The sequence below is a fragment of the Plectropomus leopardus genome, chromosome 9, assembly GCF_026936395.1.
Source record: "Plectropomus leopardus strain MGB_pleo_1.0 chromosome 9, ASM2693639v1, whole genome shotgun sequence".
Lineage (NCBI taxonomy): Eukaryota > Metazoa > Chordata > Actinopteri > Perciformes > Serranidae > Plectropomus > Plectropomus leopardus.
In genome coordinates, this window is record NC_142184.1 from 18,670,619 (window position 1) to 18,695,743 (window position 25,125).

General features: G+C 38.5%; 4 protein-coding genes and 3 non-coding genes across 11 annotated transcripts; 3 read left to right on the forward strand and 4 right to left on the reverse strand.

The window, feature by feature from the left end:
• Positions 1–269: 269 nt before the first annotated feature.
• Positions 270–5,380, reverse strand: LOC148188722 (zinc finger BED domain-containing protein 4). Its single transcript, XM_042492380.2, has 5 exons — positions 4,747–5,380; positions 4,225–4,470; positions 3,038–3,297; positions 2,345–2,951; positions 270–1,112 (listed from the first exon to the last, which is right to left on the reverse strand). Exons 1-5 carry the CDS (start codon positions 4,894–4,896, stop codon positions 270–272), a joined length of 2,106 nt encoding a protein of 701 aa, XP_042348314.1. The 5' UTR covers positions 4,897–5,380.
• Positions 5,381–6,073: 693 nt separating this feature from the next.
• vma22 (vacuolar ATPase assembly factor VMA22) lies at positions 6,074–11,885 on the reverse strand. 3 transcript variants are annotated; one of them, XM_088082145.1, is made up of 5 exons: positions 11,846–11,885; positions 8,045–8,148; positions 7,838–7,950; positions 7,564–7,755; positions 6,074–7,127 (listed from the first exon to the last, which is right to left on the reverse strand). In XM_088082145.1, the coding sequence occupies exons 2-5, from the start codon at positions 8,134–8,136 to the stop codon at positions 6,988–6,990; spliced, it is 537 nt and encodes a 178-aa protein (XP_087938271.1). In that variant the 5' UTR covers positions 8,137–8,148; positions 11,846–11,885; the 3' UTR covers positions 6,074–6,987. The 3 variants fall into 3 exon arrangements, with proteins under 3 accessions (XP_087938271.1, XP_087938270.1, XP_042348349.1); XM_088082144.1 differs by having other exon boundaries at positions 11,735–11,846; XM_042492415.2 differs by lacking the exon at positions 11,846–11,885 and adding an exon at positions 10,199–10,462.
• Positions 10,932–11,003, reverse strand: trnae-uuc (transfer RNA glutamic acid (anticodon UUC)). The gene has a single exon. It is a non-coding gene; the product is annotated as a tRNA-Glu (tRNA).
• A 20-nt stretch (positions 11,886–11,905) lies between the features above and the next one.
• trnah-gug (transfer RNA histidin (anticodon GUG)) lies at positions 11,906–11,977 on the forward strand. Its single transcript has one exon. It is a non-coding gene; the product is annotated as a tRNA-His (tRNA).
• Positions 11,978–13,115: 1,138 nt separating this feature from the next.
• On the forward strand, positions 13,116–15,715 carry ebp (EBP cholestenol delta-isomerase). The gene is made up of 5 exons (XM_042492414.2): positions 13,116–13,258; positions 14,368–14,680; positions 14,771–14,807; positions 14,908–15,038; positions 15,153–15,715. The coding sequence occupies exons 2-5, from the start codon at positions 14,371–14,373 to the stop codon at positions 15,371–15,373; spliced, it is 699 nt and encodes a 232-aa protein (XP_042348348.1). The 5' UTR covers positions 13,116–13,258; positions 14,368–14,370; the 3' UTR covers positions 15,374–15,715.
• Positions 15,716–16,441: 726 nt separating this feature from the next.
• trnaf-gaa (transfer RNA phenylalanine (anticodon GAA)) lies at positions 16,442–16,514 on the forward strand. Its single transcript has one exon. It is a non-coding gene; the product is annotated as a tRNA-Phe (tRNA).
• Positions 16,515–17,256: 742 nt separating this feature from the next.
• fkbpl (FKBP prolyl isomerase like) lies at positions 17,257–21,662 on the reverse strand. 3 transcript variants are annotated; one of them, XM_042492406.2, is made up of 4 exons: positions 21,572–21,662; positions 19,303–19,440; positions 18,899–19,176; positions 17,257–18,134 (listed from the first exon to the last, which is right to left on the reverse strand). In XM_042492406.2, the coding sequence occupies exons 2-4, from the start codon at positions 19,436–19,438 to the stop codon at positions 17,469–17,471; spliced, it is 1,080 nt and encodes a 359-aa protein (XP_042348340.2). In that variant the 5' UTR covers positions 19,439–19,440; positions 21,572–21,662; the 3' UTR covers positions 17,257–17,468. The 3 variants fall into 3 exon arrangements, with proteins under 3 accessions (XP_042348340.2, XP_042348338.2, XP_087938272.1); XM_042492404.2 differs by having other exon boundaries at positions 21,487–21,623; XM_088082146.1 differs by lacking the exon at positions 21,572–21,662 and adding an exon at positions 21,329–21,480.
• Between the last annotated feature and the right edge of the window lie 3,463 nt (positions 21,663–25,125).

The window sequence follows — 25,125 nt, forward strand, 5'->3', positions numbered from 1 at the left end:
CATGTCAAAGTAAATGCTTTACTATTGATCTGCTTCTAGTCGCCTTGGTCCGCAGCATGTGGTATGATAGTCTGTATGCAGGCTACACGGTAAACAGGCAGTAATCCACACCTACTGCAGTCTGGTCATTTTGGGTAAATGATGAGGACTATGTTATGCTGCTAGCTCAGTATCCTTAGAGAGGAACGGGGGTTAGTATCCAAGAAGTAACTCTGCTGGAGGTATAAAGCCTTCAGTTGTTTTTTGGGTAAAAGAAATGCCTGACTGCTTTAAGTCCATAATAATCTGTAGTTTGCTTTGAGGTAGATGAGTGTTTCCAGGTTCTTTGGTAAGACGCGGCCTCTCTCTGGCCGCAGACAGTGCCCAGCAGCAGTAAAAATGCTCTCGACTACAGTGCCGCAAGCAGGTATGGTAAATGCCCTCTTGGCCACCTGGGCTAGCAAAGGAAAGTCAATCGCTTTACGCCGCCAGTAATGCAAAGCCTCCTCCTCTGTGGGCTCCTCTCGCAGGTAGACGGCCAGCTCCTGCTCTAGGCTCTTGGCCTGTGTTGTGGGTCTCTGCTTGATGAAAGAGAACAGCTTACAGGGCCGAGAGAGCGAGGAGACTGGCGATGGAGCTGGGGCAGGAGGGGTCTGGGATTGAGGATGTAGGTCTGTGTTGGGGTTTACGGGGCTGGAGGCTGTGGAATGTTTGGACAACTCCTCTATGAGAACTTGTCTGTGCCAGTCAGGGTTGCTGCTCCACGTGAGTTTGAATTGCGGGTCCAGGGTGGTGGCAGTGATGTAGAGAGGGTCCTCTAGGACAGGGGCCAGCCGACGCTCTACAGCCTGGCTGAGGCCCACCAGGAGAGAGGGGCAGTGAGGAGTTGACGTCTCAGAGAGATGCTTACGAAGGCCGAGAACACATGGCAGAGCAAGGCTGATGGACACATGTCTGTCTGTCTGTATGTCTGCCTGTCTGTCCCCTTGTACCATGTCCCAGGCCTCAGTGAAGGGCTCCAATGTCTCAGTAAGCTCTCTCAGCAGGGCTCTCTCTGAACCACCCAGTGCCAGCTCCCCTGGACCACTCACCTCCTCCAGAAACTCCACAGAGTCCAGAAGCCGCCGAAGCACCTGCATATTAGATAAAAATAGAACAATTTAAAACTCTGGAAACACACTAGTTACTTTTGTAATTACAGAAAAGCTTGCAACTGAAAAGCTATCATAATATAAATCTTCCCCAGACAGCAACATAATAAGTTAATGACATTAATGTTACTATGGACACATACTACTGGTAACAGTGTATCATAATCTCTCTAGTCAGCATTTATAAACAGTATAACAACTTCTAACTCACTATAACGTAGTTGCAAGCAGATGTTGGCATACTTTAAGGAATACAGTATTGTTGGCTACTGTTTGTAAACATCAGGGACTGTATAAATAATGGATGGAGCTACCATAAAGTCACCAGCCAGAAGTGACCATATTTGAGCAAGGGGTGGGTCTGACCAGAAGCAGAGGATACTATTGGCAGACAGCCTGTCACTTAAGTGGCTCTGCCCTTAAATTTAAAAAAAAAAAATTAAAAATCCCCCCCCTGTAAATGTGGGCATTTTCACATGGCAGTCTATGGAGATTGACTCTGTTTTGGAGCTAGCCTCAAGTGGTAATTCCATGAACTGTTTTTGGTACTTGTAAGCAAAAGTGAAAGTAAAAGCCAACTCCAGGTTCACCCTAGTTTTCTTGGATGCCTGCTGATTACAGTCCACAGACCTCACCCGACCGCTGTGGGGGTACTGGTCCATAAATATTCCAAAATATGAGAGGAAAATAAGAAAAAATAGGGAAGAATTTCTGCAGAAAAATAAACCACCAAACACTTCTAGTAAGTCACAAGCAGGATTGGAAATGAACTTTTTTGTCCACCTGGTGGACTCGAAAATCTACCAGCCACTCAATAGATTACCATTGTTTTTTGGCTGGTGAGTGAAGTAAATCAGGTAGACACTTGCAAATATACAAAATTTGGCTAATGCTAATTTTCAACCCATGTCAGAAGTTATGACTGAGACTATGCATTGTTTTTGTTTTTTTTTTGTTTTTTTTAGAAAAATCCGGCAAAGTATATTTTCTGCGTGCTTACTAATGTATTTGTCCCTATAACTCCTCGTGTAACTGCTGCAGCTGGTGACTGACAATATAATACACCATAGTTTTAATCATATATAATCCAAGTTCATAAAACTGTAAACATGCATTAATAAATGCTCAAAAACATCCTCATATCTGCATTTATGAAGTATACTTGTATATGCTAAGATGGGGGAGTTAACGTGTTTTCTGCATACTGTGCTTACCTTAAGCTGAGAAGCCCAGTCTCTTGCTGCAGGAGGGGTACTTCCTGGACCCCCCATGCTCAACCCAGGACCATCAAACACCTGGCTTAGTTTCTCAGGTGGGACAGCAGAGGTAATGTAGTTATAGAAACAAGCAGCCTTGGCCAGTGTGGAGGTGACCTGTGGACAGTAGTGTAACCCCTCTCTGATGCACTGTTCAAGAGAGCGAGAAAAACAGTCCACTCGACAAACACCCAGACCCTGCTCCCATGAGTCCTCCCACTCCCCTTCTTCTCCTCCATCACCATGGCCATTCCTGATCCCTTCCTCCACATTGTTACCATTGTCTGCCTCTTCTCCATCAACTTCGTCTTGCCCGTTAGCCAGAGAAGGTGAAACCAGGAAACCAGGAAGATAACATGGCTTTACTGTTGCTGTTGTTGTTGCCAGGAAAGGGTCCGCAACCACACGAAATGCTCTGCCTGACACGCCATGGGAGTGACATACTTCATCAAAATCTGAAAGCACACGGCTCCCAGAGCTGCCTCCAGTCAGGGGAAGGCATGCAAGGAGAGCTGAACGCATCTGCCAATCAGATGTGAGAAAATGGCAAGTGACACCAAGGTACCTACAGAGAGAGAGAGCGAGAGAGAAGTGGACTCATCAGTGAAAAAATCAAACCAAGAGGGAATCATGTTGATTTTACATCCTTACCCTGAAGTGGCTCCAGTTAAACCCCTCCAGAGATCCAGGCTGAGACTGAGAGCATGCGCTGAGGTCAGGGCCTGCCGGGTTGCGAGCTGGGCCTGGTAGGCATAGGCTGGGAGGAGCTGGCTCTGGATGTAGTGCTGGGGCTCAGGGGTGTAACGTGGCTCCAGGAGCTGAAGCAGCTCTCTGAAGCCTTGATTTTCCACGATGGACACTGGCTGCAGATCACGCACAATCATTTTAGCTATAGCCTCAGAGATCAGAACCTGTGGTGAAAAAAAAAGCCCAATATAAATTGTTTTCATTGCAATGCCTCTATAAATAATGCAACCGGGGGTGTCAAAGTGGGGGTAAAAAATTGGATTGATTACCCAGGCCCTCCCCATTTGGATTTGTCCAAGCCCACAGGAAGAGCGCCAGGCTATGATGCAAATTTTCCATAGTGGCCAAAAATGGAATTACACTGTCCGGGTCCATCACATGATGGCATGGAGCTCAGAACAGCTTTTCCCCCAGTGATTTACATTGGGAGACAGACATCTGTAAATCACTGGATACATTTTTGGAAAAGTCAAAACCTCTGAGAAATGACTCATTTCACTATCAAAATTTAATCTATTCAGTTTGATAACATTTGTAAAGTCTACAAGAGTCACAAGATTAAATTATTTGATCATCACTCAAGCTAACAGAGGGCTAAACTGGAAGTTAAACGCACCGCAAGTCTCTTTTGTGCATGCTCTATGCACCCCGTGATGCTGAAGTATAGCGGCTTTTGCATCATGCGCTACTGAGCAGCTCTCATAGCAATGAACAGGGCCTCGCCTACATGCTACATGTATCCAGAGTTTCTTAATACATCCATGGATTTGTTTTTAAAAGTAGTTAAAGCCGAGTGCATGACTGATTATGCTGCTGGAGCAGTACTGTGCGCTGTCACGTCTTTCCTCGAGCAAGGGGGGGTTTCAAAACAGAAAAGAAAGAGGGTAAAGGGAAGGTGAGGGACTTTGTAATTAAATCTAAAAAGGTGCATGAGAAAGACAGCGATCAAGAGAGGATGGGGTGGGGGCCCAAAGAGCCTGCTAATGCATGTACCCAGATTTTGGTGCTACGCCCCTGAATACAACACCAGGATGTCCTAAATGATAGCGTCGTTATTTGCATCTCCAGCAATGACGGATTAAAACACACACCTGACGTGGGTCATGTCTGTCAAACTTGGTCACCCCTCCTGCTCCAGAGCCTCCTCCTGCTCCTCCCTCAAGAGTTCCGATTCCTCCAACACCTCCTCCTCCTCCTCCCACTCGAGTGCTGATGGGGACAGTATAGCGGCCATTCCCTCCATTTGTGGTGAAACTATGCAGGGAACCAGAGGAGTAACCCTCTCTCTTCATATCCTTTCTTTTCACAAAGTCATCATACATCGCCTGGTGCTTCCGCTGAACGGGAGAGAGACAGAGAGAGCAGCCACTGTTATTGGCTGACAGGAGAACAGTTAGTGTTCAGATGGAGCTGTACATCTCCACCATACCGTCTTGTTTTGAGGACAGTATGGGCAGAGAAGCAACAGACTGTCAGTCAGGTTTATAGAGCTGACTGTATGACATACATAAAAAAAGATGCTTAAGAGTCAGCTGTTAGTAGATGCAGACAAATATAATAGGACTGAGAATAAGTAAAAATGAATAAACATTTTATTTTGAGATCATTACTACCTTGAGATGCGTTACGAAGTTGGACGTGACACTCCGCTTCGCCTGGATCCTTGTACCACAAGCCTTGCAGTTGGACTCGATTTTGCCATTTTCACCTTCAAACACAATATTAAAGTAATCCAGAATAGACACCTTCGAAATTGACGCCATTGGAGCCCACAGTTCCTCTGCTCCGAAGTAAAATCAACTTGCGATCAAGGACAATCTGAGTCTGAGGTATCAATCGCACCTCGCCTCTAATCATGTGCGCAGGCCAGCGTGTTTACTTCCCGATCCCTGATCACACATCAGAAAAAAAATGTTGATGCCAGTTGCGCAGACAAAAGAAAATTTGATTCCAAGCAGGAGTTGCGTCGCTTGCACGTCCGAAATCGACCACAATCTAGCTGCACGAGCTGCTGCGGATATTTGGAAACATCAATGATATGACAGTGAAGCTACATGCGTTGTTTCTGCGCTCCCATCTGCCGTTAGGACGCAACTGAAGGGGAGGCAGAGCGCCGTGTTTCATGGAGGCACATAGACAGTATTATAATTGGACCAGGAAGTACACACAATAAACGGAGTCTCGTCTCCCCTCTCGGCAGTTCCCGGTACTGTTCGGATGTCCCCAGTCAAGAATAGGCAGTTTCCTTGGGATGTAATGCTTAACTCGAAAATAAGACTGTGTTTCTGTATTATATAATAAACAATTACACTACTTACGTAATTAAACATTAAATTTGTGTAATTATTAGTTTTTATCATTGTTTATTAACTATTTCGGGAAAAATAGATTACAAATATTACATGAAAAACTATCTAGTCGCATTTTAAATAGGCCTCCTTTGATAAGAATTAAAAGGCTGGAAAAAAAATGGATTAATTAATGATTAATAAGTTGTTTACAAATGCTTTGTAGCATTGCAAGGGTGTGATAAAATACCCGACTGTAAAATTAAAGTTATTTTTTTTGTACATTACTTTTCAAACCAATATAACCAAGAACTGTAAACTAAACAAACAATAAGGAAAGAGTGTCATAATATAAACACTTAGAATGCATTAAATATCACAAAAATGATTAATATGCTTATCATCATGGGTGAATTACTCTCTGGAAAATGACTGCAGATTACCTGGACCACATTATATTATTATTATATTAGTTATCTTTATATATTTAACTACCTTTTAGCATTTATTAATGGTTTACCAAAGGGTAAAACTGCATTATTACCACGTAGAAATTAAACAAATTTTCAAAACCTGGCAGTTTTTCTCTGATATAATACATAACTCAAATATTTGACTGGATTTTTGTATGGAGAATAGAATAAACAATTACTTGCTTAATTAAACACTTATTTATTAAATTTTTCATCACTGTTTAATCATTTAGATGAAACAAATACTACAGGGAAAACAATTTACCCCCACTCTGAAAAGGCCTTCTTTATTAAGAATTTAGAAGCTGGAAATAATGGATGTATTGATGGTTAATAGGTTGTTTAAACATGCTTTGCAACATTGCCCGGTTGTGAAAAATACCATGACTGATTTTGGACCTTACAATAATAAATGTTTCTGTTTTGTAAAGCATTTTGCAAAACCAATATCACAAAGTGCTTTAAACTTAAACAATGACCGAATCATCACATAAACATGTAAAATGTATTAATTATTATTGAAGTTATTGACATGCTAATCAATCTAGGTAAATTACTTTCTGGAAAATGGCTGCAGATGATATGGACCGCAAAATATTTATTAACAACTTATTTGGCATTTATAAATCGATTACCAAAAGTTATAACTGCATTATCCACAAATAGAAGTTTCACAACCTGGCCACCTACAACAGTTTCTTTTTCAAATCAATGGCTAATTATTAATCTATAAAGTAATAGTAAATTAATAATAAATCAATCAATTATTTACCGGCCCATTTTGTTTATATTTATAAATCAATCTTTTAGTCTACAGCACAAATTTTTTTCTAGTCCTACATTTTCAAACACATCATCTAAAAACAGGCCCAACATTTCACAGTGAGAAAGTCAAAAATGGAAAAAATCAAACATAATATCATTATTTAGTCAGATTTATTACATAACTATTTGTAATCTCCACATTAAAATCCACCAGAGGGATCGCTGTTGAGTCTAACTGGCCATAAGGCATAATATGCTAACTCCAACCTGTCACTCTCTGTGGCCACACGCTCTTCTCAGATCATCTCCAGCTTGACTCAGCAGTTATTTAGTCTGCCACCTCTTCCAGCTGGACTGCTAAGGCTTCCTCCTGGAGAATGTGTTTGTTTTTCATGCTGTGCTGCAGCTCCCGTCTGGTGTTCAACACTGCAGTCTGAAGGGTTGCAATCTCAGCTGACAGCTCTATTACTGTAATAATGACAGAAAAATTGGAGATAAAATGAAGGAATAAGGAAAAGGATTTACCAGTAGTACATTAAGAGCTATGTTAGAGGTTTCATCTTTCACACATGCATAACAATACCACTGTCATCAATGAAATGACAATGTTTGCCCCTCTATTATGTAAATGTCTTTCATAAATACCTAGGTTAAAATTCACATTCATGCCATTATATTTTGGGAAAATTAACACAGGACTTAAAAGAATTAGAGATAAATACATGTTAAGAACCATGTTAATTGTAAGATATATATATATATATTTGGGCCTGAGAATAGAAAACATTTTCTCTGTTTCTTGGCTATATGCTAAAGTAAACACACATAAGCAGAGAAAATGTTTGATTGCTTTAAATCAAAGCCAAAACAAAGTAAAGACTCTTTTAGAAATGTAACATCATACCTTGCTTGAATGATGACTGTGCTTGTTTAAGAGATTGTGGCACCAGAATCCCAAACCACTTCAGTGGATCTTGGTGAGGATTCTGGTCAGTTTTTCTGACTGGAGTCACTTCAGAAATTTCCTCTCTGCTTGTGTCTTTACTTGTCTCTTTCTCTGAGGTATCCTTTTTTGGTTTGATTCTTCTCCTGACACCTATAAGAAAAAAAAGTAAAATTTTAATAAGTCAAAAATGTGTGCCTTTTTGGTAAATGCAAACAAGGACTCTGGCACTTACCTTCTTCTTGAGGTCCAATATCCTCTATTGACTTGGCATCTTTTCCATCCTCATTACTGCACTTTTGTTTGACACTTTCTGTGCAGAAATTCACTTCACCATTGTCCAGTGTTCTGTAACACACAACTCAAAGACATGAATACTGACAGTTGTTTAATTCCAGTGAACATTATCTATTTATTCAGTTAAATGTGTCTAATTCCTCACCTAGCATGAACACAGACTAGGGGCTCTATCTCATTTGCATACTGAAGTGAAGAGACGTGTTTGTTTCCCATCGAATATCGGGCCTTGGACATGGAGAACCATCCCTGTGGGAACATGCAATGGCAACAACTTAGTAAATATAAATGCTGAAGTGGGAGAAGAATACACAGGATAAAAAAATGAGCCTTCAAACGTGAAAAAGAGGCTTACAGGCCCAACGCAAAGCAAGACAAATTTATTTATATAGCACATTTTATACCCAGAGGCAACCCAACCCAAATTGTATTACAGATTAGTTGAGTCAAGTCAAAGCTTATTATAGCCCAACAACAAAGCATGCCCCAAAGGGCTGTACCAATAATAATTTCAATTCAATTTCAATTTTATCTATCACAAATCACAATTTGCTCCTGACGGTTTAACAGCATACGACATCCCTCTGTCCTTGGAACCTCACAGCAGTTATCAAAAAACCCCAAATAAACCCATTTAACAGGGGGAAAAATAGTAGAAGCCTCAGGAAGAGCAACTAAGGAGGGATCCCTCTTCAAGAACAGATAGACATGCAATAAATGTTGTGCGCAAAGAGCAGATCAGCATAATAAAATTATAGATAATTACACATAAAAATGTATAGAGGCGAGCTGAACTACAAACAAAGAATTACAAACATAATATTTGACATATACTGTATGAATAAAACAGTAATGAGTGGCATCCGTAAAGTATGCTAAATAGGGTACAGAGTGAGAAAACACATACACAAAACACACACAGAAATGTGCAATATACATATGTATCCATGAGCACTTAGACTGAATATAGGTTGCAAAACTGTGGTTTGGCATTTAGGGCAGACAAAGAGGGTGTACTTTATTTATCAGATCAGGAGAGTCTCTTTTTCATATCATGACCCCACATGGAGCTACAAATATTTTTTTCTTGACCCTCCCTGAGTGGCTGGGGGAAAATGCAGGACCCCCCCTAACCACGAATAACCATATTTTGCTTTTTATTGCTATGATAAATGGTGCAGTTTTGGATTTTTTTTTTTTTTTTTACAGAAAATATGTCTGTCAAATCCACTTGCAGGTTTTGGGGTTCAGAGCAAATTTGAAATAAACACAAAATATGGACATGTTAAGTTTAATGTCCCTCCCGTATGCCAAATCAAAAAACAAAACCAACCCCTAGTGCCTGATAAATTATTTGGAATGCCTCCCCTGTTTTACACCACCCTCCCCCACACCCCCTCTCATAAATAACGAACAGTCCCTACATGAGGTTGAAAGTTAATGCGAAGCAATGAGTTTAGAGTTTACTTTTGAACGAGCTGACAGAGCTAGACTCTACAATTTGAGTAGGAGGATGATTCCAGCATTGAACAAGATTAAAAACAACACTGTCACAGAGGGACTTCTAACCACAGTGGCTGATGCAAATAAGCCCTTTCTACCTCCAGAATGGGATTTGTCCATTCTAGGCTACTGTAGAAATATGGCAATTTAACAACACTGACTCCATGGATGGGGACCTGCTCCCTATGTAGATAATAAATGGCTCATTCTTAGTTACCGAAAACACAACAAATCTTATTGTCTGGTGATTATACACTCAAAAAACCCCACTTCTTTTATGATATTCCTTTTCTGACAATACTATGTGTATCTAAATCCTACACACTGGATCTTTAGAAGACAAAGTGTAATGTGAACATTAACTAACATTTGAGGACAAACATTTGAATGAAAATGTAGGCAAAATTGATGTTGGTTGCTTTATGCTGCGACTGACAATTATATTAATTCGACAATTATGTTCTCAAGTACTGTCAATCATTGGGTTGGTAATATGTTAATATGTCGAAAATATTGCCCATCACATTTCCAAGGGCCCAACAATACAAAACCCAAAGATATTCATTTTACTTAACTACTACTACTACTACTACCACTAATACTAATACTGCTATTGCTATGGCAGACTAAAACTAGTAGTTTTTGACAAACCGTTGACATATTGAGGTTTCAAATCGATTTAAAAAAGGATTACACCCTAAAATCGCAGATATTTAAACAGAGATAGATTTCTGCGATTGGCAAGCTTGCTTTGAACAAATTACAAGTAAACTCTGCGTGTTTTTCTGAGTGCTACCTGCTCTATGAGAGAATTGAGAGTGGCTCGTTTCTCCTCCAGTAACTCCAACTGGTCCATGAAACGGAGCAGATTTTCGTCCAGTGACAAAGAAGACTCTTTTAATTCCGACACACCCATGTCGATGTTTTTATTATTCCTCAAGTGCTCTCTCACACAGTCTTTAGCTCCGTCGTTTCTACTAGAAATCAGCCATCCGATGCTAAAATGGACCGCACTGATCCGCCTTCAATTCGCGTTTACTACTTCCGTGTAGCATCATGTGACTCAAGATGTCACGTGATTAACATCATGTGCCCGTAAAACTATATGGGAGACGAAAAAATGCTACATAAATTAATATGCTGGAATGAATGAATGAATAATATCGAAATAAATATATAAATGCAGAAACAAAAGAAGTTTAATAAAATGAAGGACACAAATGTCTTAAATTTATTCCCACATTTCTGTAATTCTGTGTCTCTATGTTAATGACATAAAGGACTTCAGGGGGCTTTTATGTCACTTTATGTAACTATTTAGCCTTGCATAGTTTATTGCTTTAAATAACCTACACGACCAACAGTTCATCCTGTTTGCTAACTATTATCACCTTTAAAAGTAGACCCGTATCTAATATTATCGAAAAAAAAATAAATTTATTAATCTAAAAAAAAAAAAAGTTCATATTTGCATTAAGAGCGAGGAGGTAATGTGAAAATATTAAATTCTAATCGACGCAAAAGCGTACTTCCCATACCGGGAGTCGAACCCGGGCCGCCTGGGTGAAAACCAGGAATCCTAACCGCTAGACCATATGGGACTGTTATATCATTTCATGACGTCACTTGTTTAAGTACTATGTCCACGTATTTCAGGTGAGAATTATATTCTTCTATACATATATATACTGAAGATTGTTCTAAAAACACAGTTTAGCGACACTGTACTGTAGCCTCGATGTAAATTTGGTGAAACAAGGTAATGATAACATTGGACTAAGTTAAGTGCAGCAGTCAGGGGTGGAAGACGTAACGTTACTCATATAGACAGACCATTACTCAGACAAGTAAGTGATACTTAGGTAAAGCTCAGCAGAGTAAGCTATCAGAGAAGTGTGGAGTCAAAATTACTGTTTCAATGGTGGCTTCCAAAATGTAGTTTAGTGAAGTATAAAGCAGCATAAAAACAAGTATAGTAAAGTTACTTAAGTAAATACATTAAGCTTTGCATTCCACCCCAGGCAGCAAGTTTCAAACAACATTTAACACACATAAAGGTAAGACGCTTAAGGCTACCTTTATTTCGTACCTTGCTAACTTCTGGCTAAATATGCTATAACTTAGCTTAACTGTTAGCTAGTTTTGCTTACATTAAGATAAAGTTTTCGTGTAACTTGTCCTGAACTAACTTAAAGTTTAATGTTACAGGTAACGTGAAGACGTCGAATAATAGCAGAAACAAACTCCCAAAAAACTACTCTCTTAAAAAAATCCCGCTAATTTAACGTAAATCGCTGATGTAACAGACATATTAGCATGCAATCGGACTAACCTGTTGTTTTTATTTAGAAGTCCCGGTGAATCTGTAGAGCGCCAGTTTAAACAGGTTTTTATGGTTAATTGACTACAGATTGCTTTTCCCAAAGACAGAATAATGACTCACCACTCTACGTCAATTTATAAAGCCTACTGTTCCCTCTGTGCACATGACTCCCAGTAGCTCGCCGTGATCGTATAGTGGTTAGTACTCTGCGTTGTGGCCGCAGCAACCCCGGTTCGAATCCGGGTCACGGCAGGGATTAATTCCCTGACACGGCATGGGAGTGTCTTTTTTTCCCCCCCTCGACACGAAGACATTATACCAAGAACACCGTGACTGTTTTGCGTAGAATAATAATAATCATAATGTGTATGTAGAGAAAAAAATAAGATAATATTTTATTTATCCCACACGCATTGTAACAGCTAAAGAGTCAGAAGCAAGGCGGATTGAATGCTTAAAATGGTTTAGAAAAAAACATATCAGATAAAATAAAAATAAAATACAATCTATAAGTGTAGTTAAATGTCGAGAAGGTCATTCTGTCAGGTACAAATATCTATCAGAATGTATTACTTCCACTATAAATGTATTTAGATGTGGCGTAAATCATTCTGTCAGGTGCAGGAGTCATTCTGTCGCATAAAAATATCCTTCAGATCCAACTGCTTTCTATATGAATGTGGTTAAATGTGGCGTAGGTCATTCGGTCAGATGCAAATATGTATAATAATGTACTACGTCCTGTATAGACGTAGTTATAGGTGGAGTAGGTCATCCTGTCAGGTAGAGTAGGTGATTCTGTCAGGTATGAATATCTATAAGAATTTACAACTATATATAGTATACACCTATCATTAATACACATTCAATAGGCCCATGTTCATGTTTAAAACATACTTGACTACTGTTTAAAATATAAAATTAAAAAACTGTAAATTTTTATAAACTATTAGATTATTCAGACATTTTAGTTTTATTCCATCTGTTTAGTGTATCCTAAGGGTTTTGGCCTTATTAGTTTCTGTCTTTTCCCTTTTATTATTGGTTGTACAATTGAATTTATTTTTAATGATTACTATATCATGAAATATATTTTACACAATGTTTATGATGAAAATCTGTAATGTACATGGTGGTTTCATTTAATACAGTTTGAGAAGAAGCATTACATTTTCCTACGCAATATCGTTAATTAAGCACTGCAATTCACCCTTCACCAACAGTGTTTTATTTTACGTAATATTTTGTAACGTTGTCCATGAACAGAGGGGACGATCTTTTTGAGTGAGAGACAAATGTTCATTGGTCGTTGCCATCGACAACGTCCATCTTCCGAGATGACGAGCCAATCAGCGGGCCGACAGATCGCACGTACGGCTAGCTCTATGAATACGGTTGTCTGATTGGTCTTTGTAATCGCAGGTAACCGCCCCGCTGCTTTTGTGAGTTCCGCGTCTGAGCTTATCTGCACTCATATGGCATATAGACAGCAGTGGATCTCGAAAAATATTCAAAATTTTTGTGCCATCGCAGGTAAGGACAACATTCACATACATTAGTCTGCTATTGAGCTCCTTTCATAAAAATTAGGCTACCTCTAATAACTTAGTTTGTAAATTAAATGATTGACGTTTGTATACGCAGTGTAATTAGTGCACTTTCATTCATAAATTAGACTGACTTAGGGACTGCTCTTTATTTATCAGAGAGAGGGTGGTAGCCGGGCTGTGACGTCGTTTTTTTTTTTTTTGTTTTGTTTGTTTATTTGTTTGTTTTTTCCCTTCCCCAAAGAGGTTACAAGGTTTTTAGGTTTTTCCCTTGAGCTTCCCCTAGTGACTGGGGGCAAATGCATGACCCTCCCTCCACCCTGAAGTACTTGTTTGATTTTTTAAAAACCTTGCCCTTTGATGTTTGAAAGTTTGAAGACGAAATCCTGGCGGTGAAAAAAGTCTTGCTTTCTTTTACTCTTATTGTGCATAATGGTTAGTTTGTGCAGACGGTTTTTGTCAGAACTTTAAAAAAGACATGTAGAGTAAAGCGAGTTTGATTAAATATGACAGTTTTAAGCTTAGATTTAGTTATGTTTTTTTCTGATGGAAGTCTTTGTCCCACATCATTTGTTTAAGGACTGTCAGAAATGTGGAAATCCATCCATAATTTATGTTTATACTAGGGATGCACAATAATATTGGCACGTCATCAGTATCAGACAATACTGGCTTAAAGTGAAATATTGCCAACATGTTGATTTCTGCCGAAATGACAAACCAGTATTTTTATGTATTGATTTTTTTAGTGACAATGTAAACATATACAAAACATCAACCCTAAATTGAAGTATTTTTTCATATTTTGCACACTGAATGAATATTATATACACTGAGAAGCATTATGTTTTTTTGTCTCCATCTACTGGCCTTCATGATAAGAATATGCATAATATATTGTTAATTCCACTAAAGAAGAGACTTGATCGCTAAAAATAGGTGGAGAAAAAGAAGATATATTGATATCAGCATCGTTTATCAGTCAAATGAGTTCTTAAATGTTGGCATATTGGATTTTGGCAAAAATCAAATATTGCGCATCCCTTAGTTGTTGAAATGTAGCTAAAGAGTGTTGACTAACCTTTTTTTAAACAGATAATGGATGCCACAACAGAGACTGGAGTTCTTCATCCCTACTGGCCGCGGGACCTTTTGATTCCCACCTATGTGGCCAATGACAGATCTATGTCAGAGATTCTGGCGTTTCTGTTTTCTGTGTCTGGAGTGTTTCTGCTCGTCACCTGGCTGATCACCGGGCAGAGAGGGACCACTGGCAGGATGGGGACATGGAGACGCCTGGCTGTGTGCTGGTTTGCTTTTTGTGGTTTCATCCATGGCATCATTGAGGGTTGGTTTTCACTGTATTATGATGTTATTCCAGGAGACCAGCGCTTCCTGTCACAGCTGTGTGAGTACAAACAAGAAAAAAAGATGTTTCGGACAGTGTATAAACTGTGATGGTGCAGTCTAGACGAGTCAATATGTTTTCCTCTCACAGGGAAAGAGTACTCGAAAGGAGACAGTCGATATGTAATGTAAGTTCATGTTTGCACTTTGCTATGTTGAACCATTACATAAAAAATAAGGAACAAATCCGTAACTAATGGTATCCTGCATATTTTTTTTTTCTATTAGAGCAGATAACTTTACTGTTTGCATGGAGACTGTCACTGCATGGCTATGGGGACCTTTCAGCTTCTGGACTGTGTTTGCCTTCTTAACTAACAAGCCCTACAGATTTGTTCTGCAGCTCATCATTTCATTAGGTAAGATAGAGTATTTACAACAAAACTTTCTCTGTTCTTGTAAACAAGTTTTTTGGATTAAATTAATTGTCACATTTACATGATGCGCCTTCTTTTTACATAATCTGATGGCAGGTCAGCTGTATGGAGCAGTGCTTTACTTCTACACCGAGCACAGGGACGGTTATGCTCACAGCGAGTTGGGACACCCTATTTACTTCTGGTTCTACTTTGTGTTCATGAACGTGCTGTGGATCATCATACCGCTGACGCTTATTGTGGATGCATGGAGACAGCTGTCAGCAGCTCAGACACACACTGATAACACAAAGTCACACAAGTCTAAGAGGAACTGAAATCAGGAAGGACTGAATGTGGGTTTGTAGGACAATTACTGCAGGAGATATGAGGGAAAAGACCTGGGAAGAGCATACACTTTGTACTGTTGAAAAGCATGATGTTAAAGGATGGGGCAAAAGAAATGATTAACTGTTTTGAAGTTACATGCCTCATCTAGGGTTCAGCATGCTCTTGCATTATGTGCCTTTTAAATCTAAACACCCAATAATTGTCAGCAAACTAAGAATTTCATTTTAAAGTGTAAATTGTTCCTTGTGCATGTGACAATAAAGCTTTTGTATTTTATTGATGCTTTGTAGACCCTCAGGGGAAGGAGTAAAATAAATCTGTTTTCTCCATACCGTCTTCATTTTTTAAATATTTTGCACAATATACAGTGTTGGGAGGGTTACTTTTGAAGTGTAATAGGTAACAGACTACTAGTTACCCTGTAAAAAATGTAATGGGTAATGTAACTATTTAAGTTACTTGTTTTACAGTCTTTCTGGTAAGAATAATAATGGCTATTATAGTTTTCTTAGTATTTTCCTTTTTAAAATTATTATTTTCTTATAATCTTACATTTTTAAAAAACTAATTTTTAGATCAGTTTTTTTCCTATTATTTCAATTGAGTATGTTTAATCCACTTAAGGCATAATAAAATAGTAATCACCACTGATTACATGCTTTTACACCATTTGCAACAAAGTGTACCTCGTCATGTCCTGCTTCACCATAGTATTTTTTAATTTATAATTTACACACATGCTAATGTAGTGTAGATTTTTCAAATAAATTAACAAAATTATGGCCCCATTAATAAATTATAATAAAGCAGGTACACAGCGGAGATAACAATGGATGTTATATTGTTTTACACAGCAGAAATATGTAGAAAAGACTGACTTCTTTGTATTTAGGTTGCAGAAACCGCAGCTCGCGGAAACGCTATATTAATACGTTTCATACTGAGTATTAACTAGGAACCAATTTCGTTGAGTGTAGTTCCTTGTGAGGACATAGACACATTTCCGCTGTACATTTAATATCTATATAAAGCTGATATTTTCCCCTTCATTACACGCCGAAATAGCTCAGTTGGGAGAGCGTTAGACTGAAGATCTAAAGGTCCCTGGTTCGATCCCGGGTTTCGGCATTTTGGCACAACGCCGCGCACCCGTACACCACTGCAGATAGACCACCTCTTGTGTGGGATTAACCGGCATTAAGCCTGACACCTTGTGGTCGCCCATAGGAACTACATTTCTTTCTTAAGGGCTTATCGTGCTGCACACGAAGAAATCCACCATGATCCCATTGCTCTCTTCACTTCTCAAAACTCTAGTACTGGCCACCCTGCACTGGCTTCCTGTCTGTTTTAGGACTGATTCTAATTTTTTTTTTTTTTACTTTTTTTTTTTAAGAGTATGAATGGTCATGCGCCACCTTATCTAAAAAAATTACTGTATCTTCATACTCCAGTTAGAGCACTACAGTCGACTGATTAAACACTACAGTTGACTGATTAAACACTACAGTTGACTGATTAAACACTACAGTCGACTGATTAGATGCTCCTTGATCTTTCCAGAACTAGGCACAAACCCAGCAGCAACTGGCTGCTCCAACAATAGAAACCTTCATGTCGCTACTGAAGACCCACCTCTTTCATTGGCATACTGTTTGATGATTCGAGTATGAAAACTTAAATTGATTTAATCTTGTGCTGTGCCTCATCCTTTGTTGCAATGCAATTTGCTCTATAATGTTTCTTCTCTCATCTATTCCTATTGCTTCTGTATTTATCTGTTTTGTATTTTATGACTTTTAAGTGTTTTGGTCAACTCCAGTTGTTTTAAATGTGTTTTTTCAGTAAATAAAGTTGGACTTGTCTTGACTCCTGTATAAGTGCACAATTTACTCCAAAATAAGTTTTAACACATGGTTCTTACTTTGAAGTTACATTCAGGCATCTCACACACAAGCAGCATAAAGTTGGAAGAATAGCATGCATTCAAGGCTTTACCTTTGAGCTCAGTGGCTGAATGATAGGAGAAACATACAGTTGTACAGATAATATCTGATAATAAATTGCCAATATTCAATCTATTCAGCTGAACATTTTGCTGAGTCGAATTCCCAACTGTGCATTTCTCTCTTTCTCTCTATTTGCTACATCTTTAAGGGCCTTCAAAGCGGCAGGTGATTCTGGCTGTAGCTCCAGCAGTTTCCTAAATGCCTGCCGGGCCTCCTCCAGCTCATTTAACATCTGGCAGGCTTGGCCTAGCCGGTACCAGGCTTTAGCCCCACCTGGTTCCAGCTGAGAAGCTTTAGTTGCACTGGCCTTAGCCCGCTCTGGTTGGTTGAGTTTGAGCTGGCACAAGGACAGATTGGAGTGGAGCTCTGCTTTGATTGTTCTGTATTCAGCAGCTGAAGGAAGGTGCTGGGTTTTATCAGCAGTGCTTGTGTCTCTCTGCTCATCTGCTTCTGGCTCTTGTCCTTTTTGCTCCACCTCTCTCACATGGTAATGGAGAGTGATGAGAAGTTTGAGGGCTCGGCTGTAGCTGTCTGCAGCTCCCCAAACATCCCCACCTCTGAATCTCACTCCACCCCTCTCTTTGTGTGACTTTACCCGCTGCCACTTTTCACAAGGACACACCTCCCAGGATTCCTCGCCTGGTGTGAAAGCTTTGAGTTCAACTGTGGCACATATGGGCAGGTTTTCCTCAGCAGGATGGAGAACAGAGACATCTGGCCCCACTGGAGAAATCTGTATCTGAGAAGCAAAACACAGTGATTAGACTGGCTGTCTTTGTTCATCTGCTTGAATAAATAATGACCAAAGGAAACTATATGCTACTCGTAAGCCTGCAATCCATATTCACCATTTATGGCTTTCATGTCAGGTAGCACAGAAAAATTGGGAAATAATTGAGATTTGAACCATCCACATTTTCATGTTCAGATTCAGAATACTTTATTAGTCCCAGAAGGGAAATTAATTTAAATTTCAATAGTAAAATAAATAGTAAAAAATAATATGCTGTACACACTCTTACTAAGCCTTCTTTTCAACACAACAACACAACAACCTTTGGTGTTCTCTGGTAAATGTTTTATATTCTCTATCTGTCTGTCTGTACATATGTATGTGTGTGTGTGTGTGTGTGTGTGTGTGTGTGTGTGTGTGTGTGTGTGCGTGTCAGGATATTGCAAATATCATACACTCTTCACATGTGCAAAACTGAAAACCAGTCACAACAGCTTAAGGTGAATTAGATCAAAGACTTTTAAATGCTATTCAAAGTAAAATTTAAGATTAATTTTACAATAACCAAACATGAAGAACAAAAAAATATATCTGCCAAAATGTTGACTTCAACATAAAACGCATGTGCGCGCGCGCGCGCACACACACACACACAGAAAATGTAAACATTTCTAGAAGGAAAACAATTAAAACATGTTGTTAAAGTATCTAAAGAATGCATGGGAACCCTGATTATGATCCTAATTATGGATTTGGTCAGTTTTTTTTACCTCACATTTGTCTCCTGCTCTCATCTTCTCCACACATGTTTCTGTGATATCACACTGCCCCTCGCCTAGCCTCAGTGTTGTCCAGTCATCCAGTGGGACCTGCAGCACAGAGTCCTGACACCTTGAGAAGGCTGTGGCCTCTGTGACATCAGTGACTGACTGGTCAGGTTGGACTGACAGCTCAGATACTAAACGGTCTGCTTCGTCCATGTCGGCTTTCAGCCGCACTCGGACTCGGCACAGTGAACCCAACCTTGGACAGTAACTGGATGAACATGCTGGAAAAGACAAACAGACACTATTTGACCTAATGTTATTACACACTTAATGCATTTTATTATAGAAATATGTACTCAATATGAATAACTTGTATTTCGGAAGACAGCAATATAAAAGCATCGCACATGCTTCATCTCCAGAATTAGTCTGTTGACTCCCATTGTGTGTTCGCTTTAGCTGGACTTTCCAGAGGCCTCTGGGACACACTGACACCCAGGAGGTGACATCAATGCCATCATGATCACCACTGTCGGAATCCATCCCTGCATTCATAAAAAAATTAAGACAGAGGCCTAAATAAGAGATGATTATATTTTCTGTCTGGCATCAATTTGGATGCATTATCACATCCAAGGAGTGTTTCCTTAGGTACCATATAACCCTCTTTAGTGTTTGGGACTAAATTAAATAACATGTTATCTCTTTTGGGATAAACACAGGTAAAACAAACAAACAAAAAAAAAACCTCATTCACAGCTTCTGGAGAAAAGCTGGGGCACCTACAATGAGTCAGCAGCCTGAAGAAATGACATCCTACCCCACACCTGGAATCTGATAAGCTTTAAAAGAGAAACTTGAAGAATTTGATGAATACTAATACTGTGCATTTACTAAGTGTTTCATATTTAGTCGGCAGTACTCATGTTATTCTGTTTTTCCCAACTTTTTCCAAATTTCTGGTAATATACTATGCAATGAAACATGTTACATTAGCAGTGGAGACACATTTTGGTTAGTTTATTTCATTATTTTGTTGAAAAAAGAAATGCTGCACTAACTGGAATTGTGATAGGAGACATATAAGAATATTTTTTTGTTTACTTTGTTATTTGTAAAAAATGGAAAAAAAAAAAACATTAGAAAACATTTGGAGGCAGACATTTTTCCTGCATTACAGCATTAAAACGTCAAGCATATACACTTGATTGCTTTTAATAGCTTTAAAGTACTTTGAGTGTGCATTGTGCAGCTGTATAATCCAAGTAAATATAAGTATCAGCTTGGAACGTATTAGCAGATACTCAATATCAAATAATGGATCAGGAGGCAAAAGAACTTGATCAGGAAACGCCTCCTTTGAAGCTGGACCTTTGATTGGACTAATATTGAGAGATTTACAATCAGTATTCAAACGTCAAATGCGAAAGTAGCTCAGCTTAATAAGTATTTTAGCATCATAATTACCACTCAGAGTTTAGTTACAACCATATTATAACATACCATAAAACTTCAAATTTAAGCCTAGTCCTACTTAAACTCTGAGTCCCTTTTGCTAGCCTGGTGTAAATAAAGGCCTGTCTCAATTAGAGGCCTGGTCTGGTTCTTTGGATGCATTATATCAGTTGTTAGCTAAATGCTGGAGATGATATTACTTAGCTGCTTAACTCATGCATGCAAATCTGTATAAATGTTTAAACTTTTGTCAGTATGGGTATGTTTCCATACATCGTTAACTTTGTAAGATTTTCAACAATCAGATCATTCAGTTCATTTTAATGAAACCATGTGCACCGAAGAGGACAGAAATACCAACATAGTAAAGAAAGGAGACGCAAAAAAGAGGGCTATTTTTAAAGAAGCTAAAGAAAAATGTCCAGTGAACTAAAGTTATAATTATCAGAATTAAAATTATTTTACAGAATCAGTATATATTTTTTAAAGCTTTTTTTCAGGTAATTTCTCGCTTTGTGTTTTTTTTTCTGTTGTACTTTCTCGTTTTCGGGGGATTGTTAGTTTTGTTTGTTTGGCAAATTCTCAGGTAATTTTCTTGTTCTCTTTACAGATCTTGGTTATTTCTTATTTTGTTGCTTATCACTTTCTTTTCATGCTTTTTAATGACGATTAAATGATTTGATTGTATTTCCCATCTTTCCTGAGCAACAGTTTTACGTGAAAGGAATTAAGAACCCGACCCCTACAGACTCCTGTCCCAAATATAAGACTGATAAGTTCAATGATTTAACAAAATATTAGCCCAGGCTATTAATCGAAGTTCAGCGTTATTGTTACATTATTAAGCTAACGCTAGTTAACATTTCATACAAATCATTCAACAACACAGAGAAAGTAAAGTCAACCTTTTCAGTCGACCTTTGAAAGGGACACGTAGACTACAATATTATTTTACAAAGTGCATTTAAGTAAAGTTACCTTATGCTAGCCTTATAAAACACATCTTGTACGTTAGCTAGCTACATACAACGTTAGCTAGCATCACGGCGGCAACCCAAAGCTACTGAATATCATACATACTGAGCTTTAACGTTAACGAAGTCAAGTGCTATACTTAAGTAAGGGTTGTACCTTACCTCATACACAAGTCTAACATTAAATATTAGCTACTCCATCAACCAAAACCTAATAAACAGTCAGATGGTCAAAATATAAACAAACCGAGGCACTTCTTCTCCCTCCTCTTTTATCCGCTCTTCTTCTTCCTGTGTAATGACGTATGCGAAACCAGCCAGGTCTGCAAGCAATACCGCCACCTACTGTACGGGAGGGTACCTGTCATGTATTTCACGTCTAACCCTAGCTGAGAAAATTGACATATTGGTTTGATTTCTTTCTAAAACACGGGGGAAAGGCAACGAGCAACTTAACAAGGCATGCCCCTAAAAACAGCAAGGAATTAGTAACAAAAACAAACAAACAAACATGAACAAATAAAAAACAAGAAAATTACCTAAAAAGGTGGTCCAAGTAGGAGACTAAAAATGTTATAGATAATTAATTATTATTGGTTCAACAGCCAAAAGAGGGAGCACAATGTGTTTTATTAAAGGTTGCCATTGTCACTATGTGTATGTTTATTGTGTTTTTTATTGTTTGTTTTTGTTTGGGTTTTATTTTGTCATGTTTGTTTGTTGTTGTTTTTTGACAATTTTCTTATAATCCTCCTCTAAAACACAACACAGTTATTTGTCTTTACTCATCAGTGACGTAGACTTCTGCCCTACATAATGTTTTGTTTTGGGCACACATTAGCAAATTTCTGCCTAAAGTCTATACAGTCTAGTACATAAAAAAATATCCAGTGTGTTTTTGAAAATGCAATGTGAATGGAATATACATGTGTTTAGTGGTTTGTTTGCATGTTAAATGATCTTCCACCACATTCAATGCAGTCTGTGTCACTGGTTCCCAACCTGGGGGTCCTGACCTGCACTAGGGGATGCCAAATCTTCACAGGGGGTTACACAGCCCTCTTCATTTTTAGGGGTTTAAAAAAACTTTAAAAAATAATAATAACAATAAAAAAACAGTGAAACTACATTTCCTTAATTCATTTTTTGGAACTAAAAAAATAACCTATATGAAACTGTTATTTTTAAAGTTTAGAATGTCATAGAAAATATAATTTTAATAAAAGTCTGACAAGATAAGGTCGGTGAAGACCTGAACACAAACTAAATTTACAGTCTTCACCCTCTGTTAAATAGTCTCATCCTCCTTTATAAAAGTATGCAGTCAAAAAAATCAGTGAGCTGATAGAATACTGACCAAGCCTCACGGAGAAGAAAACATTTGTCAACATTGTCAAACATTTAAATGAAGCTTATCAAGCATGTATGATAGTTAAAACAACAAAAACAAAATCACACAGTACAGACAAAGAATGGTATTAAAAAAGAAATCCTAAAGATATGATAATGTCATCCAAATGGCTCGTTGTACGCAAACTTCCTGCAGATATTGCATTCACTATTTGGGTTAATTGTACAGTTAATCAGCTGTTCTGCACTGTTGTTGTTGTTGTTGTTATGCACTTCAGATAAAATAAAAATATATCCATTCAGAATATGACTTTGTTTTTTCATTGAAAGAACAGGGGCACCTTAATGAAAAAGGTTGGGAACCACTGGCCTATATTGGTGGATATTTAAAAAGATGGTTGGTTGTTTTTTTAAATTGATACTTTGTGAAATATGCCGTGGTGAAGGCTTTTTGAATTTAGTGTACCACAAACTGTGCGGTATTTAATATGCAGGATTGTAACACTGGGTTTAGAAAATGATTTTGTACCTAAAGCTTACACTCGCAAAAAAATTGACACACGCACAAACAAACACAGTTTACGTCACTTCTGTGTATTGACCTTTGACTTGTTCCACTCATGTTTAAGGCCTGTGTGTTAATCTGCCCTGTCAGTATGACTTAGGGCTCTATCTTTTGCACACTAGAGACCATTAGGTCTATCAGAGGAAGACCAACGTGTGTGTGTGTGCGTGTGTGTGTGCGTGTGTGTGTGTGTGTGTGTGTGTGTGTGCGTGTGTGTGTGTGACAGAGCGGAGGGTCATCTGAGACGCAATCCGTCCTCTTACATGGGGCTTGTTTGACCCTTGATGGGCATGAGACGAGGTAATAAACTAGCTGCATTAATGAGATAGTAGGAACCGTGCATGTTTGTCTATACAGAGGTGAATTTCATGGAAGGCTTCACATGTGTAAGAGTTCATGAGAAGGTTTATTAAGCACTGTGTGTATCCTTACAAGGAATCACTACTCTGCCATAGAATGAAAACTACCACAAAGAAAATCTCATCAGGAAAAAATTAATAATGAGTTCACTGATAATGATGTTTTTTGAAAGGCTCTTTTCCACAGACTAACTGCTGTGAAAGCTGTGACAGGATTTTTTTTGCAGGCTGCCACTCCCTGTAATGGCAGTGCTATTAAAATTAGAATTGCTCAGGTGGTCTATTATAGGTCATGTGTTCCCATTATGTCAGGAGGTGGCAGTATTTAACCATGATCTAAAGTTGCTGTTGTGACTCCTAAAGCAATCTGCTGCTTAAAGAGAAAAGCTTTCGCAGGTCTGATGATTTTTATGGTCACAGCTCGCTAAATGATCAGAAAAAGAAGTATGTAATGTTACAATACCAATACCAGTATACGAATCCAATACTGCCTAAAATGCTGGATGGTTATCAGCAAGTCAACAAGTCCATGCACTGATATGATACCACATTATTTGTTTCGAAACATTAAAGTATTTCACTCCTGGATAAACAGCAGTTTTCCCCTAAATCAATTGGTCTTTGCCACTCTTAAACAACAGCCTACACAGAAGGTATTGCATTACTTAAAAATACAGCATTGGTCAGGCTAAGTTATACTATGCAGTATTTTCCTCAAAAACAAGGTATAGACTCATACAGAAATAATCCTTCTCAATCATCATCTGCAGAGACTCTGTCCTCTGCCTGTATGTTCTTATTTTCTGTGTTTGGGGCGTGTGTGGCCCCATAGCACTCAGGTGAGGTTGGAGCATTATAAAAACGTAGTGACCAGGTAACAGACTTTAAGCAGCAGGTATCTAAGACACAGAGCCCCAAAAAAACACAAATATAGTGAGGCAAGACAGCAAACAAGAGTGAGTCCGGGATTGGCTTTTATTTTCACTTGTGAGCATGTTTGCAAACAGTAACCCACAATCCTGTATAATATACTTTTAAGAGTTGGCAGAAACATTGTGATACTAAAATAGAGAGAGCAACATTTCCTTCTACAATGTAGCACGTATGAAGATACTAAAACAAAGTCCTTTACAAAAATGACTTGTAATCTCCAAGATTTTGATACACTCTCTGACCAGATTAAAATGCATCATTTACTCGGAGAGAAAACAGTGTCAGTGCTACAGAGGCAGCAAGATGTGGCAATGCATGTCACAAAGACAACAACACAACAACACGTAACAGCTGGAGTTCACAGTGCACACTCAGCCCTTTTTATTTATTACTCTGACTTTACTTTTTACTTTACTTACTTTATTACTAATTTCAAATGAATATATTGTTGTTAACTGTTTCTTTGTTGAAATGTATATATTTACAGTGTAGACAGAGAGACACAGAGAGAGAGTAGGCAGAGACAGATGAGATAGATAGATATATAGATATAGATACATAGAGAGAAATAGATATTATGTGTATATGTAATGA

What these genes read in the sequence shown, in the direction of transcription:
- LOC148188722 (XM_042492380.2), bottom strand. Translation starts at nt 4,896, where the DNA reads ATGGCGTCAATTTCGAAGGTGTCTATTCTGGATTACTTTAATATTGTG. An exon ending in ACTTCGTAACGCATCTCAAG is followed by an intron (nt 4,471 to 4,746) that starts GTAGTAATGATC and finishes TCTCCCGTTCAG; the next exon opens with CGGAAGCACCAGGCGATGTA. An exon ending in TTAACTGGAGCCACTTCAGG is followed by an intron (nt 2,952 to 3,037) that starts GTAAGGATGTAA and finishes CTCTCTCTGTAG; the next exon opens with GTACCTTGGTGTCACTTGCC.
- vma22 (XM_042492415.2), bottom strand. Translation starts at nt 10,318, where the DNA reads ATGGGTGTGTCGGAATTAAAAGAGTCTTCTTTGTCACTGGACGAAAAT. An exon ending in TCAATTCTCTCATAGAGCAG is followed by an intron (nt 8,149 to 10,198) that starts GTAGCACTCAGA and finishes ATGTTCCCACAG; the next exon opens with GGATGGTTCTCCATGTCCAA. An exon ending in CTAGTCTGTGTTCATGCTAG is followed by an intron (nt 7,951 to 8,044) that starts GTGAGGAATTAG and finishes TGTGTGTTACAG; the next exon opens with AACACTGGACAATGGTGAAG.
- ebp (XM_042492414.2), top strand. Translation starts at nt 14,371, where the DNA reads ATGGATGCCACAACAGAGACTGGAGTTCTTCATCCCTACTGGCCGCGG. An exon ending in GGAGACAGTCGATATGTAAT is followed by an intron (nt 14,808 to 14,907) that starts GTAAGTTCATGT and finishes TTTTTCTATTAG; the next exon opens with AGCAGATAACTTTACTGTTT. An exon ending in GCAGCTCATCATTTCATTAG is followed by an intron (nt 15,039 to 15,152) that starts GTAAGATAGAGT and finishes ATCTGATGGCAG; the next exon opens with GTCAGCTGTATGGAGCAGTG.
- fkbpl (XM_042492406.2), bottom strand. Translation starts at nt 19,438, where the DNA reads ATGGATTCCGACAGTGGTGATCATGATGGCATTGATGTCACCTCCTGG. An exon ending in TAATTCTGGAGATGAAGCAT is followed by an intron (nt 19,177 to 19,302) that starts GTGCGATGCTTT and finishes TGTCTTTTCCAG; the next exon opens with CATGTTCATCCAGTTACTGT. An exon ending in GAGCAGGAGACAAATGTGAG is followed by an intron (nt 18,135 to 18,898) that starts GTAAAAAAAACT and finishes TTTGCTTCTCAG; the next exon opens with ATACAGATTTCTCCAGTGGG.